Source organism: Phaethon aethereus, assembly GCF_964289735.1.
Source record: "Phaethon aethereus genome assembly, chromosome: 3".
NCBI classification, from domain to species: domain Eukaryota; kingdom Metazoa; phylum Chordata; class Aves; order Phaethontiformes; family Phaethontidae; genus Phaethon; species Phaethon aethereus.
The window spans coordinates 8,523,155-8,537,914 of record NC_138576.1 but is presented as its reverse complement, the minus strand read 5'-3'; the positions used below and the strand labels follow the sequence as shown (position 1 = coordinate 8,537,914).

At 45.0% G+C, this 14,760-nt stretch overlaps 1 protein-coding gene across 1 annotated transcript in view; it reads left to right on the top strand.

Annotated features, from left to right (window-relative positions):
* The window catches only part of KLHL29 (kelch like family member 29), a gene marked incomplete at its 3' end in the record, with an annotated part of 255,138 nt that overhangs the window by 214,999 nt on the left and 25,379 nt on the right, over positions 1-14,760 (top strand). The window contains exons 7-9 of the mRNA XM_081998428.1: positions 2,586-2,784; positions 5,436-5,618; positions 9,255-9,435. Coding sequence (XP_081854554.1) covers positions 2,586-2,784; positions 5,436-5,618; positions 9,255-9,435 — 563 coding nt within the window. The remainder of the gene's footprint in view (positions 1-2,585; positions 2,785-5,435; positions 5,619-9,254; positions 9,436-14,760) is intronic.

Here is a 14,760-nt window from a genome sequence, read left to right as displayed (position 1 = left end):
AAGGGGGCAACATGTTCTAATTATTATTCCCCTTCAAAATAAGCCACGAGCTCAGACAAAAGGGGAGAGAAAGCGGGGGAAAACTCCAGGAGAGAAACAGAATCACATTTTCTCACTTATCTAATTAAAGCGAGGTGGGTGAGCGAGAGGGAGAGCTCGCCGTGCTCAGGCAGCGGCACCACCCTGTTTATTCTGGGAAGGGTGGGAGATGGAGGAAGTCGCTTTGCCAGGCCCGTGGGAATTGTCTGTTCCCGACGGAGGGGAGCTCTCTTCCCAATGTGAATTCACACTCAGTTTCGGGACATCCTGGTGCCTGTCGAACCCTGTGCCCTAATTTAGTGGCACAACTGTTTGCACCTGTGTTTTGCCCTGGTCCACAGTACGGATGCTTCCAGCGCAGACCTGCCTCGGGAGCATCAGGGGCAGTGCTGGCGTGTCCCACCACACCGAGGGAAGGTGCTGGCTCCACTATAGACTCGGTATATTTTACAACTTTATTTAAACTGCACTTTAGCAACTATTTCTGCTTCCTAAGCAGCCTGTAGTGGGGGTTAACCTCCCCCCCAGGGGTGTGTGGCTCGTCCCCAGTATACCCGCTATCCACATTATTCCTGTGTCCCAATGCCACGTTTCATCTTGGCTCCTATGTAAGGTTAAACACCCTCAACCTTCTTAAAAATAAGCACTTCCTGAAATCAGAGCTTTGCCACCCACTGCCATATGTCCAACTGCTCCCTCTCCTACAAGGGACTGTGTAATGACATTAAGATATCTGCAGCCAAGCGCCTGACATTGGTGACTCTGGGGAAGGGGAGCAGCCGTTTTACCTTCTAGAAAGTGCCATAGAAATGGATTTCAGCAAGGGAAAAGAGAGGAATGTCTTCTTCTCCAGTTTGGAGGCTGATGAAGCGATCTCAAGCCCTACTGGGCCCCATGCTGTGCCGGAGGTAATAACGAGGAGCCATGGACTCACCACTCACCTGGGATTTGCTCCAGAAGATGAGCGCCGTCATTTTTCTGTGCCTTTTGAATCTCTTCTCTTCTTCATCCCCAAACAACTGCAGGGTGGCCAGACCTAAACTCTTTGGCCTGTACCTAAAATTGCTGGCCCCGGTGTCAAGGAGGACCAGTGAGCAGGGGGCTGGGAGCCAGCCTGAGACCATGGTCTCACGCTGCCGTGTGGGTTTCAGCTCCCTACGGGTCGTCACATCCTCGCTTTGAGCTTGCCCCAGTCTGACATGGCTCTCTGGCAGGAGAGTGGTGAGAAACCCTGTTTTCCTCCTAAGTCAAGCCTGCTTCTTCATTTTGGTGGGGAAAAGGGCAGCCCTGGAAGCAGTCCCAGGTGTCACTGCATCCTCACCTGCCTGGCAGCCCATGCGCTGGCTCGGGCCACATCCCTGCCCTCCCATCTCGCTGTGCCCCATTCCCGTCCCTGCTCCTGCTGCGACTTGGCTCTCACGTGCTCCAGGGACAGACATGCTGCTGAAAAAGAAAGCGAGAGCCAAGTAGCTTCTGGAAGACTAGAGGCATCTGCAGGCCGGCAGATGCTGCTGGCACCCAGCGTTTGTCAGGACCATTCGCACGGACCTCAGGAATATTTATTTGCATCCTGGCCTCAATCCCAGTTGGGATCTTTGGATGCTGCTGCTGCATGAATATTTATTAAAACAGATGATTATCTTTTCTTGCTGCGCGCCCTCGGTTTGCATCCTGTTTGTGCGCATTGCTTCTCGAGAACCACGTTTCCTATTGCTCTGCTTTTCACTGCACTCTTGTGCTGTATTGTGGTGTAACCAATTATATATAAAAAGAATAACCTGGGGGACGGACTCTTGGTTTTTCAATTGCAGTTTTCTCTCTTGGGGTTTTGTTCTCCTTTAAGGCGTGTTCAGTGACAGACAGCTTCATTTGCTCAGATGTCCTTTGCCCTCTGAGGTTTAATGTATTTATTTAGAAGATGAAACTTACTGTCAGTATTTGTATAGCACCCTCTGGAGTCTGACTTCCCCAAAATCTGGAAGTACGTGACTTGTTTCACCAACAAATAAGCCCTATTAATTAAAAGATTTTTAGCAAATTGGCTGGTATTATTCAGTCTCTGCCATAGCAGTTGTTGAAATCCATCCTATGTACCGGCTTTTGTTTCACATTGATAGTGCCAGAAAAGACCTGTTTTGGACTTTTTTTACAGTGCAGCAACCACGCTCACATTTCCAGGTCAATTTGGAAAACTCAGAAGCTTACTGCATGTCTCCAGTGCACAAGGTGTTTTATTCAGCCTGAGTTCAGAATGAGCTTTTATTTCAAAAATCCCTCCATACAGTGCTATAGAACAAGAGTTGCCACCTTTTGAAGATTATTTTCAGTCTCCTGGGACCAAAACCACCCTGGGTCAGGGAGCACTGGGGGCTGTGTTGTCTCTGTCCCACCCAATCGCTAGACAAGGCTTGTACGCAGCATCCATGAAAAGTGTCTTTCCAGGTTGGGTGACAGGGAATGCTTTGCAGGAAAGGAGGCGGAGATGCTGAGCGGCTGAATTCCGGCACGAAGGCTGCAGTGTGTTATTATTTTCCCCCTCCTCACAGTATGCTGCGGAGTTGCTGGCAGTGGTGCGCCTCCCTTTCATCCATCCCAGCTATCTGCTAAATGTTGTTGACAACGAGGAGTTGATAAAGTCTTCGGAGGCTTGCCGGGATCTAGTGAACGAAGCCAAACGTTATCACATGCTGCCGCACGCCCGACAGGAGATGCAGACACCGAGGACCCGGCCCAGGCTCTCTGCAGGTAAAGCAAAACTTCCTTCAGTGACAGCAGCTCCCTGGTCCAGTGGTTCCCAGGCATGGCCAGGACGTGCCCTGGGATGGGGCACAGAGCTCAGCTCTTTCCCTTGGCTCCTTCTCGGAGCCTGGTGATATTTCAAGCTCCATTTTCCATTCCTACTTTGCTCGAGCAATTAGGAGCCTCTCCCAATGGTCAGACATGGCTGTTTAGATGTACACTCCTCAAACAAGATTTAAAAGGAGCCTAATTTTAGGAATTATTATCTTTGGCAGAGACCATGACATTCCCCCGTCATCCTGAAAGTGAGCCCCTTGCCTTCTGTGCCTCGGTTTCCCTAGCTGCAAAATTTGGTGAATAATTTGCCGCTTTGCCATTCAGCCTCTTGTGGGGAGGATCTGACTAATACTCATAAAACAGCTTCACTTTTAAAGCCCTATGTAAATGTATTATTTTCGTATAGTGAGTCTCACAGTACAGTTCAGGCTGTTTGCTGCCTCCAAAACAAATGGATCACACATGATATATTCCCTTGTAAAAACCCAGCAGCTACGGAGAACTGTGCCGCTTCAGGACGTTGCTCACCTGAGGAACAGATGCATTTTCCTTTTTGGAAAAATACATGAAAAAACCCCAAGTGCCCAACTCACCAGCAGAGCCCATATCATGGTAATGTGAGAAATATCCTAAATATTTGTTGAACAGAGAGTGGTACAAATATCATGTAGGAACACAGCATCCAAGAAGGAGTCAGATGAAACAGGTGGCTTGTTTTAACATGCTGCCTTACTTCTGTCTCCTGTAAGTACAATCACAAAACCAGGCAAAACTTTCTGTCACTGCCACTAATGCTAATGTGGCACCGAGATGGCATATCAAACCACGGCATTTGCAGCTTCTGGAGACTGCCTCATCAAGGCACCTTTCAGAAGGATGAAGTGCAGAAGACTTTCAATAACAATCTACCCTAAAAAGTCTTTCATTGAAGACGACTAATGGTGTGATGTTTGAAGGGATTTTTGAAAAGTGCTTATTTTATGTATATAAAATTGTAGGTGTAATGTGATCCATTTCCAGAAGCCTGTTGATGAGGGAAAAGTGATTCTCTCGGGGTAAGAGAGGGTGATTATAGTTTTTTAGGTCAGAGTCTAATTATATAGAATCATGTTATTTTGCATATCAACGGCATTCATGTAGGCACAAAGGATCTCTAAACACCCTTTGTGGACTTGCTGCAGCATGTCACATGCCCTCTCGAGGTCATTGATTATAATCAAATTATGTCTTGCACAGGTGATTAGATTTTCTGGTATGGCACAAAAATAATGATCTCTTGTTACTGAGAAATATTTATTTAAAAGTGTACAGCACTTTAAGTTAATAACTTTTAAGAGAGTAACCTTGCTTGAATGACACAAATGTATTTTTTGAAAACGCTAATGAAGAATGACAATAATCCATTGCTCTGAAGATGCATTTCTCTCCACTGCAGCTCCTAATCTCTCTTGATGGCAGTCTCACTTCTGCACATCTAACCCCACGGCCTGTGACACTTGTCTCTGGCCTGGGCACTGTAACACATCACAGCAACGGGTCCGGCTGTGAGCACAGCTCCCGAAATGGCGATTCCTTCCAGCTCGTGGCTTTGTGGTCCTGCTTCTGAGCCCACCTCTCCTGGCAACAGATTGCACTGGGACATAGAATTGCAGCAGAAAGATTTGTAACACTTCTGCTAAATGCTAAATCCAACCTTGACTCTTGGTGTTGGAGCCAGAAAACGTCCCAGAGTTAAACCGTGATCTATCACTGCAGGCATCAGTCTGGAGTAACACTCAGATCACATTTGACTCAGCTGTGGCTGTGAAGTAGGAATAAAAACTCTGAGATGTGGATTAGAAAAATTTTGTCCATTTTCACGAACAGAGAATTTGGCTTGCTCTACACCCTGCCTGGGGGAGCTGTTCAAGCACAGATAAATCTCAGTTAAAAACTATGTTACGACAGGGGCTATCTCCATCAGGTTTCCTGGCACCTAGTACACTAAGGCCCTGATCCATGCCTTGAGCATGTTATCTACGTCTGGAAAACCTGCTTTCTCTAGGAAAAGCAAAAAAAAAAAACCCACCAGAAAATGATATCTTAATAGACTATACCCAGAGAGAAGATCATGATGAAGAACCATAACCATAGCCTAAATCTCCTCCCGACATTACCTTTTTGTGTGAGAACACCTTCAGGTTAAAGTCCAAACATAGTTTCCCTGGATAATGGCCAAGCTCCAAAGCTATCATAAACCTTGACAAAATTCCCATTTTCTTTAGTACAACAGGAATTTGCTACATGCAGGTCTCACTCGAAGACTGTTGAAATCAACGGCCAACTTTACATGGAACTGCCTTTTTATTTCTTTCCCCTTCAAGTTTTGCCCAGATGGCATCTGCCCTTCCAAATTCTACCAAGCACGTTCATAGTGTCCTTCCTCACCCCCTGCTCCACACACAAACACTCTTTTTTCTCATTCTTCCTGGTTTGCACATTCTAAAACAGATTTATATACAATACATTAAAATTACCCTGACTGACGAGTATTTTTTAATAGGCTCCTGCCTGGTTGAGAGATGACGTTTATAATACTGTTTTTCTTACTTGAATCCTAGGTGTAGCTGAGGTAATAGTCTTAGTTGGGGGTCGTCAGATGATTGGCATGAACCAACGTGCTTTAACAGCGGTCACTTGCTTAAATCCTCAAAACAACAAGTGGTACCCTTTGGCCAGTCTGCCTTTCTATGATCGAGAGTTTTTCAGCGTGGTCAGTGCTGGGGACAACATTTATCTCTCAGGTAAGCAGCAGTTTTCATGGAAACATAGAATTACAGATGGTTTGGGTTGGAAGGGACCTTCAAAGATCATCCAGTCCAACCCCCCTGCAATGAGCAGGGACATCTTCAACTGCATCAGGTTGCTCAAAGCCCCATCCAGCCCGACCTTGAACACTTCCAATGACAGGGCATCCACAAGTTCTCTGGGCAACCTGTTCCAGTGTCTCAACACCCTCATTTTAACAAATTTCTTCCTTAATGTCCAATCTAAATCTACAATCTTTCAGTTTAAAACTGTTACCTCTGGTCACAGAATCACAGAATCACTAGGTTGGAAAGGACCTTCAAGATCATCAAGTCCAACCATTAATCCAGCACCACCATGTCCCCTAAACCATGTCCTGAAGTGCCACATCCACACGTTTTTTGAACACTTCCAGGGATGGCGACTCCACCACCTCCCTGGGCAGCCTGTTCCAATGCCTGACCACCCTCTCAGTGAAGAAATTTTTCCTAATATCCAATCTAAACCTCCCCTGGCGCAACTTGAGGCCATTTCCTCTTGTCCTATCACTAGTTACTTGGGAGAAGAGACCAACACCCTCGTCGCCACAACCCCCTTTCAGGTAGTTGTAGAGAGCGATAAGGTCTCCTCTCAGCCTCCTCTTCTCCAGACTAAACAACCCCAGTTCCCTCAGCCGCTCCTCATAAGACTTGTGCTCCAGACCCCTCACCAGCTTCCTTTCACTACAGGCCTTGGTAAAAAGCCTCTATCCATCTTTCTTATAAGCCCCCTTTAAGTACTGAAAAGCTGCAATAAGCTCTCCCCGGAGCCTTTTCCAGGCTGAACAACCCCAACTGGTCATAGAATCATAAAATCATAGAATCATAAAATCATAGAATAGTTTGGGTCAGAAGGGACCCTTAAAGGCCATCTAGTTCCAATCCCCCTGCAATGAGCAGGGACATCTTCAACTAGATCAGGTTGCTCAGAGCCCCGTCCAACCTGACCTGGGGTGTTTCGAGGGATGGGCCACATACCACCTCTCTGGGCAACCTGGGCCAGGGTTTCACCACCCTCATGGTGAAAAATTTCTTCCTCATATGAAATCTAAACCTACCCTCTTTCAGTTTAAAAATGTTACCCCTGTCCTGTCACCATAGGTCCTGCTAAAAAGTCTGTCCCCATCTTTCTTACAAGCCCCCTTGAAGTCCTGGAAGGCTGCAGTAAGGTCTCCCCAGAGCCTTCTCTTCTCCAGGCTGAACAACCCCAACTCTCTCAGCCTGTCCTCAGAGGAGAGATGTTCCAGCCCTCGGATCATTTTGGTGGCCTCCTCTGGCCCTGCTCCAACAGGTCCATGTCTTTCCTGTGCCGAGGGCTCCAGAGCTGGACGCAGCACGGCAGGGGGGTCTCCCCAGAGCGGAGCAGAGGGGCAGAATCCCCTCCCTCGCCCTGCTGGCCACGCGGCTTTGGATGCAGCCCAGGAGGTGGTTGGCCTTCTGGGCTGTGAGCGCACGTTGCTGGCTCATGTCAAGCTTTTCATCCACCAGTACCCCCAGGCCATCTCCACGGGGCTGCTCTCAATCCCTTCATCCCCCAGATTTACTGGGCTGAGAGGAAAGTTTCCACCTTACAACATAGGCAGCACAGACAAAGAAGGACATGCTAGAGTTTTACCCAGCTGCTCCTGGGGAAAGAAAAAAAAAGACAAGTGGGAGGGAGGTTGGGAGAGAGGGATTTCCCTGCTTTTATCATTCTCCATTTCTCTGCTGCATTAACATTCTCTCAAAGCAGTCAACAGCAATATTTTGCAGTTGCAACGTGAAGAAAATAGGTCTGACAACCATCAAGCATGCAAAGAGGTTTCACTGCCATAGAAACACGATTTATAATACTGGCTGTAGTTGAGTCTAAATAGCGGGTTATGGAATTTGAGACAGACAGGCTGAACTGCTGAATATGTGACCTACACTTACAGTATTTGCTTACAGGAGCATTCACATTTTGTACTTGTTGTTGAGACCTCTCTTTTGACAGTAGTCACTAGCCCTATAATCTTCTTAGTTTCGATGAAACTGAGACCACGCTCCTTGAAAGGCTTTAACTCCCAAAGTAGCCATCTATACTGCGCCCATAGCATCACGGTGTCTGGTTTTTTGCAGTCTGGTGGTACCTCTGCTTGGCTGGAGGGGGAAAAGCAATTCCCACCAGGCGATGCAAGGATGCTCTGATGGCAGCTGAGTGGAGGTTTGATGATGATAAAGAGAGGAGCCCAGGCAGGCAGGTGCAGTTGTGTGTGATCCGAGGATGTAGTTGGGAGTGCAGATGCACCAGGCAGTACCAGTAAGGGGTTACAGTTGTTGCCTTTCCCTTGCCGAGTTCCCTCACTGCATTTTCCACAGTAAATTGCTGCCTGTGGTGTTAAATTCCATTAATACTGCATAAAGGCCCAAAGGATTGACTGGAAATTATTTCTTCATGTGTTTTTGCCCATGCTCATTTTGCTGCTGGAGCAAAAGCCTTCTGTGGAGGCTTTTGTGACATGTTGACTTTTACTTATTCTTAGCTAAGGTACTTTCCAATATGTAGACCCACTTTAGGCTGTGCCATACCTGCTAACAAAAGCTGTTGAATCCTAAATTCAAAGCTTATTTCAGCTCTTACCCTTGAATCTGGATGAGCTGATGGTATTCAGTGGCTACAACAGGAGAGCTGAAAGTCCCGCATGGCTGGAAACCTACATGGGTGTCGGTGGATATTTTGCTTTGCTCAAACTTAGAAGACACAGGAAAGAGGGAAGGGGAACCAACAGAAGTGGGAATGAACTCCTGCACGCTCTGAGTACTGGACCCCACACTGCACAGCATAGGCTTGGAGAGCAAAATGCCAAGGAGGAAGCCTGGTTTTCTCATTAAACCACAGAAATTAGTGTAGTTTCTTTTCTTGGCTCAGCCACTGTCTCCTAGTGTGGTCTCAGCTAAGTCATTTCACCTCTTCGTGCTTCAGAATAGGGATAATAAGATACCCACTAAGTGGTTACCTTGGAAGCTTCAGTCAGAAGTTTAAAAATGACGAATATAAATATTTCATCTTGAACTGTTTTACAGGAGTGGTACAGCTGGTTCTTTCCTTTATCAGCAAATGAAAATAAATAAGAAATTTGTCCCTGAAAATTAGGCATTAAGCCTACAGTACAAGCAATGACTTTATTCTGCCCATGTATGTGTTGCTTCAATCCATCACTATATTAAGCATTTTAGATTTCAGACTGGCCTGTGTCTCGCAAGCCAGATAGGCTCTGCCTCCTGACACCTTCTTGCAAGTGTTGCAGTAATTTAATCGACTGGAAGTTATTTATGAACACTGAAAAGGGTCTATCCCCTTATGTACATGTCCCTGGTAGTCTGACATCTTGATTTCTTCATGTCATCTTCTTCAAATAAAAACAGCCTTTGGGGCGCATGAATAAATGACACAGATATGCATCATCGGAACAGATGCTCAGTATTGAGGGTGATTTATTTTAATTAGTCAAATGTCATTTGAAGAGTTTTTACTTTGTAACTGCCTTTGATTGCTGTGTGCAAAGCTGCTGCCATTCCAGGATCTCACGTAATTCTCCCCTTTTCTTTCTCTCACCCGCACATCGGTGCCAGGCGGCATGGAGTCGGGTGTCACGCTCGCTGATGTCTGGTGTTACATGTCCTTGCTCGATAACTGGAACCTCGTGTCCCGCATGACAGTCCCACGGTGTCGACATAACAGTCTGGTGTACGATGGGAAAATTTATACCATTGGAGGGGTCGGTGTGGCAGGCAACGTTGACCATGTGGAAAGGTAAAAAAAAAAAAACCAAAACCAAAACCATGCTGTTTGCTGGAGCTTTTTCTTAATGCTGTGCTAAAGGACCATTTTCCTTTTAAACCACCCATCAAATGGGCTGTATGCGTTAAAATGAGCTTTTATAACAGCTAAGAAAGGAGGAAACTACAGAGGATTAGATTTCTTTTTAAAGCTTCAGTGGAAAGCATTGTTTCAAAACCAAAGACGAAAGCTGCCAGTGTGTTTGTCGGTTTGCTCAGGGGAAGAAGAGAGGAATTAAGTTTCTTTGGACACTTTACACAGGTTATACAATGAACTAATAAACTTCCTTTGAATTTAGTACTGATGATAGTCTTTACAGATCACAATAATCCTTTTTCTTTTTTTTAAAAAAAAAAACCAAAAAAGCAAGAGCAAAGTAAGCTTCTCACATGTGCTCTCCTGCTAAAGCACCTCAGCGTTGACCTGGCTGGAAGGAAGATCCTCCCTTTGGTGGTCTTGGCCTGGGGCTGGGACCTGCCAAGCTCCAAGTAAAACAACCAATAAATGGAAACAGTTTTGAATTCCTGGCCAAGAGGGGCTGAATAGAACTGGGAGAGAATGGAGATGTCTGTTTTCAAGAAGACTCCAGATATAAAAATTTTCCTTTTCTCAAATGGAACTTAACAAAAAAAGGAAGGAACAAAAGCACAAAAGAAGCATTTCAACAAAGTAGAATTCCAAAATCAACTAATTTAATGTCAACCATAACATTCAATAAAACAATAAATTTCATATGCATATCAATGTTTTCATTAAAAAATAGAAACTGCTTTGAAATGCCCTATATAAGAATATTCCATTCCAAAAAAATCAATACAGCTCTAACCTTATCCAAACACATAAAAATGCATTGTGACAATAAATTAATGATACATTTTTGTGCAATGTTTTTCTTTAGTGAATTGGACAACCGAAAATATGAGGTTTTTTTCTTTTTGTCAGTTTTAAGTGCTGAATTTGGATACTTCTTCAGCCACATTTTGAAGAAGGCATTTCCCAGTAACAGTTGCCTTAACAGGCAAGCCAAAAAGGGATAGGTCATTCAGAAAGATTTGGGGGAAAAAAAAAGAACGTTTTTCAAAACGTTAGAATTAAAGATGCTTTCAAGGTATTATTTCTGGATTTTGGTGCTGCAACATTTATGTTCCATTTATGCAAGGGGTGTTTATTTTTTCATTTAAGTAGATACCGTAAATACTGAATACCAAAACCTGTATTAAAAGTTTATTAAAGTTTCAAAGTCAAACACACAGGAAATTAGGGAATGCCAAAAATAAAGTTTCCTTCTGCAGTTCTACATTTTGGTACAGTCTTTAATTGTGTAGTCACTTTTTTCCCCCAAATGATTTCTGCCTAGTTCAGTGCATGGGACAGACCAGTTTGGGGAAAGTATGCATGACCAGGGAGATCCTATCTGATGCCGAGTGATCACCATTCACATTCAGTTTTGTGCTCCTCTGTGTTCACAAATTTGGCATTATTTTGCCTAGGAGACAAGGATGTGACAAAAGGAGAGGACGTGTGCTGTGGGACAAGGTCTGCAGGTAGCCTCCCCTTCCAGCCCAGGCTCGGGCTGAAGACCTGACGCAGGTGATGCGCTCAGCAAGTCAGGGGAACGCAGGCAGCGAAGAATGAGTGATAAATAATACCAGTGAATGCAACACCTGCGTGTTGCTTCCCTCCTTAACCCTGAGTTTAAGGTGGGCACTGCCCTTGGGACTTGCTTTGAAGGAAATCTCACTGTTTTATGCAGATCTCTTTCTGATTTCTGAAGGTATTTGTCCTGTAATTTAAGTCGGTAAATTTTTAACTAGCAGAAATGTTTTTGTGAACACGGGAAGGCAAGAGCCCGGGAAAGGGATGCAGTCTTTCATTCCATCTCTGTAAAGAGGAACATGGAAATACTGCTATCGCGGATACACATCTTGACAGCTGTCATCGATTGAATGAATTCTTCTAATTTTTCCCAGATTCTCACTTCTTTCTGTGCTCTGATTCTCATGGTCTGTCTTTAACAAAGCACCCAAAACGTTGGTCAACTGAATGAACCCCAAATCAAGCAAAGTCTCCTCCTCTTCTCCCTTATCATCTTGGTCACCCAAGCCCTTGCCACAAATGACATTGCAGCCCGTGAAGTCACGCTCAGGCCCTCGGCGTACCCTGCATGGCTCAGGGAGAGCAGCTGTGCTGGTTTTCCATTGTAACAAGCCCACCAAGAGACTTCCATGTGGGAAAGGAGCAGATTTCCTCCCTATCGTTTCAGTGCACGCTGTCTCAACGGCAATAAGGATGTCTTGTCATGGGAATTTGCTAAACCCGTGGTTATAATTAATCTGCTATTGTCTATAAAGTGACTTGTGAGACGCAGCCATTGAAAAAGTGCAACATGGCCTCTTTTCAGTTATGCCAAGAAATGCAAGAGGGTTTGGAATGTTTCCTTTTTTATCCTCTGTATTAAAGTGACAGTGGGGGATGACAGAAGCGGAGCATGGTATGGCTGAAGCTGTGCCTCTTGGAAAGGATGTTTCAGGGTCTGCTGTTAGAAACGCAGGTGAGAAAAAGCTGACCCTTGCAGCTGGACGGAGCAAAGTCAGGCCTTTTCAGACAAAACATTTCCCATTTGGACCAGGCAGCCAATTTGTGCAAGTGTTCAGGAATTTAAATCACTGGACCCAGTTCTGCAAGCAATGCGGCTTTCTGAATTTGGGTTGCAACTTTAAAAACAACGTTAAAATACGAAGTAAAGCCACTTTAATTGCTCGGTTGTCATGTGTGCAGTTAATACTCACTTCTTGACTTTGCCCTCTCTCTTTTTCCCCCTCCTCAAAAGCTACAAGCCTCCTCCCACCGTATTTCTGTGAGGGCTGCCCATTCCTCTTCAAATACTGTGCTGCTTTGGATGGGACACTGAGCTGCCACCCCCCAGGAGAGGGGAAACCTCTCTGTCATTCCAGCAGGTCTTACAAAAGCACTGTATTAAAATCATAGTAAAGTTACATGATGCAAGTCAGGTGATGCCAAAAATTACATTTACCTCTGAGGTTAACAATGTTCCCCTCAGTGTTGAATTTCAGGGTTGCGCACTCTTGGGTTTTGGTTCGTTTTGCACCTCAGAGGAGGCATCTGAGATTACAGCCCTGTTACCCGCCCAGATGGAGGTACGGTGGCTCATCCAGGCCTGATGCAGGATGCAGTCCTGAGCTGTGCCACCAATGCGGAGGACACACTGGACACCCTCCCTTGCTGGGCCAACTACCACCTCCCTTCATGCACATGCAGCTTATCTTTCCCAACCACATTTTTCTTTCTGCTTGTTCAGTTAGCTCAACCATGACCATGCCCAGCTTCATCCAGGTTTTGATGCGTATTCGCTGGCATGGTGGAGGGCACGTCTCTGGTCCAAAGTGTCCTACCCTGACCTCACCAGTTAGCAGCACAGAGCATGGAGACTGCAGAGTGTCACCACAGTGGGTCTTTGAAGATGGAGAAAATAACATTTGCTCCCGGTTTCCTTCTTGTTCTTCACCTGTTTTTCCTGGAATTCTTGGAATATTTCCTCCTAAGCGGTTAAAATCTTACAAAGATGTTTTTATTGCATTTGCTTTTAAAAACAGATGTGAGACCATCTTAGCTATACGTGCTACCGCCTGACTGCACCCAATACATCAGCTGCACCGTTAGAAAGCATTAAAGCAAGTAGGGACCACCGCACTCCTAGTGATTTATGGCATCATCTCCTGTGCTCCTCTCTCCGTGCTTTTGGTTGTGTCATTGATGCTGAAGGGTGCAGCCTCAACCAGAAATTCTGGTGCCATTTAAATCAGTAGCTGTTTTCCCATCAACTTCAGTAGGGCTGAGATTTTTTACCCTTTATCTGCCATTTGTCTGTAAAGAGGCAGTAAAAATTCCAGCTTGATAATATTACAGGACTATCACAAACAGACAGGTAGGAGTCATTCGTTACTCATCTTAGAACAATATGCATGTGCCAGAGGGTCTGAGTTATAAGTTCATTTTTGTGGTTGTACATGGGTATGTGTGCAGGGAGAGTAATGTTTTTGGAATGAGTGTTTAGGGAAATAACGGCGCGGCTGCAGTTCTCCATCAAGCCCCTCTGGCAAGTTTCTGTGTGACAGGGAGCGAGTCATTAGGTGTTAGGCGAGAGGGTATTACACTTTCTGTCTTCTTCTGAGATATGAGTGGAGTTGGGAGGTGGCGAAATGAAGTGGATCCATGAACTAGGTTTTTAGATAATGGATGGGCCCTGTAATATATGCAGTTGAAAGCCGAGAAGACTGCCTATGCTGACAAGACAATGTATGTGACTAAAAGTGTGGAAATGTGGGTGCTTTGTGGTTATTATCTGTCTGAAGAACAGAAGAAGATGAATCCCCTTGACCTGACAGCACTTTTACAATAGGGTTGTCTAAAATTGAGAGATTACTTTGGTTGGCAGTGTGTACTTGGAAGACAGTCTAAAATATTCAATGTGAAGAATAAGCTTTATAAGCTTTAGAAACTGCTTCATAACCTACTGTTTTATTGACATCTTAAGAAAATTAAATATATAGCCTTGTCCAAGGACAGTTTCTTAAGCCTCCCAGAACAGTCAGAAGAAAATAAAAAAGGCAAAAAATAGTAATCCATTAATGTGATTTTAAACAACATGTGAATCGTCTGAAGAGCAGATCAATATGACACTGTACAGCTTTATTTTAAATAGCAGCTTTCCTGTGAACAGAATTAAATAATGTATAAGAAACTGGAGGGTGCATGTCTGTAAGCGACTGACCGTGATGTAAGGATTTTATAATGTGAATAAATGAAGATACTCATATGGCTGTTTAACCTAGAAGGAGAGAAATTAAGAGACTGAGGAGGAAAAAAAAATACTGTTTTCAGGTACTGAAGAGATCAAAAGTCAAGAAGGCAGAGAAGCAAACGGCAGCTTGAAATGAAGGGTTTTCTGCTGTTAATCCTGAGGTGGTAGGGGAAGAGCGAGAAAGGAGGCATTGAATGAAATGAGTGAAGCAAGAGGAGGATCAGGCCCACAGACGAAATCCTAAGAATGGAGAGTTGTGAAAACCAGCAAGGTTATTTCTGCCGCTGCTCTCTTCAAGCCTGGGCTGTACTTTCTGCTGGGTTCAGATCATTTGCCATATCGTGGCCATATAAATAACACATAAAGCAGAGGACAGTGAGTGCACAAGGGTCAGGTGAGACAACGGTGCTTGGTGCACATGAAGGGACAGGCAGGGACACACACGTCCTGCATGCCTGAAAAGCCTGATGTCCAGA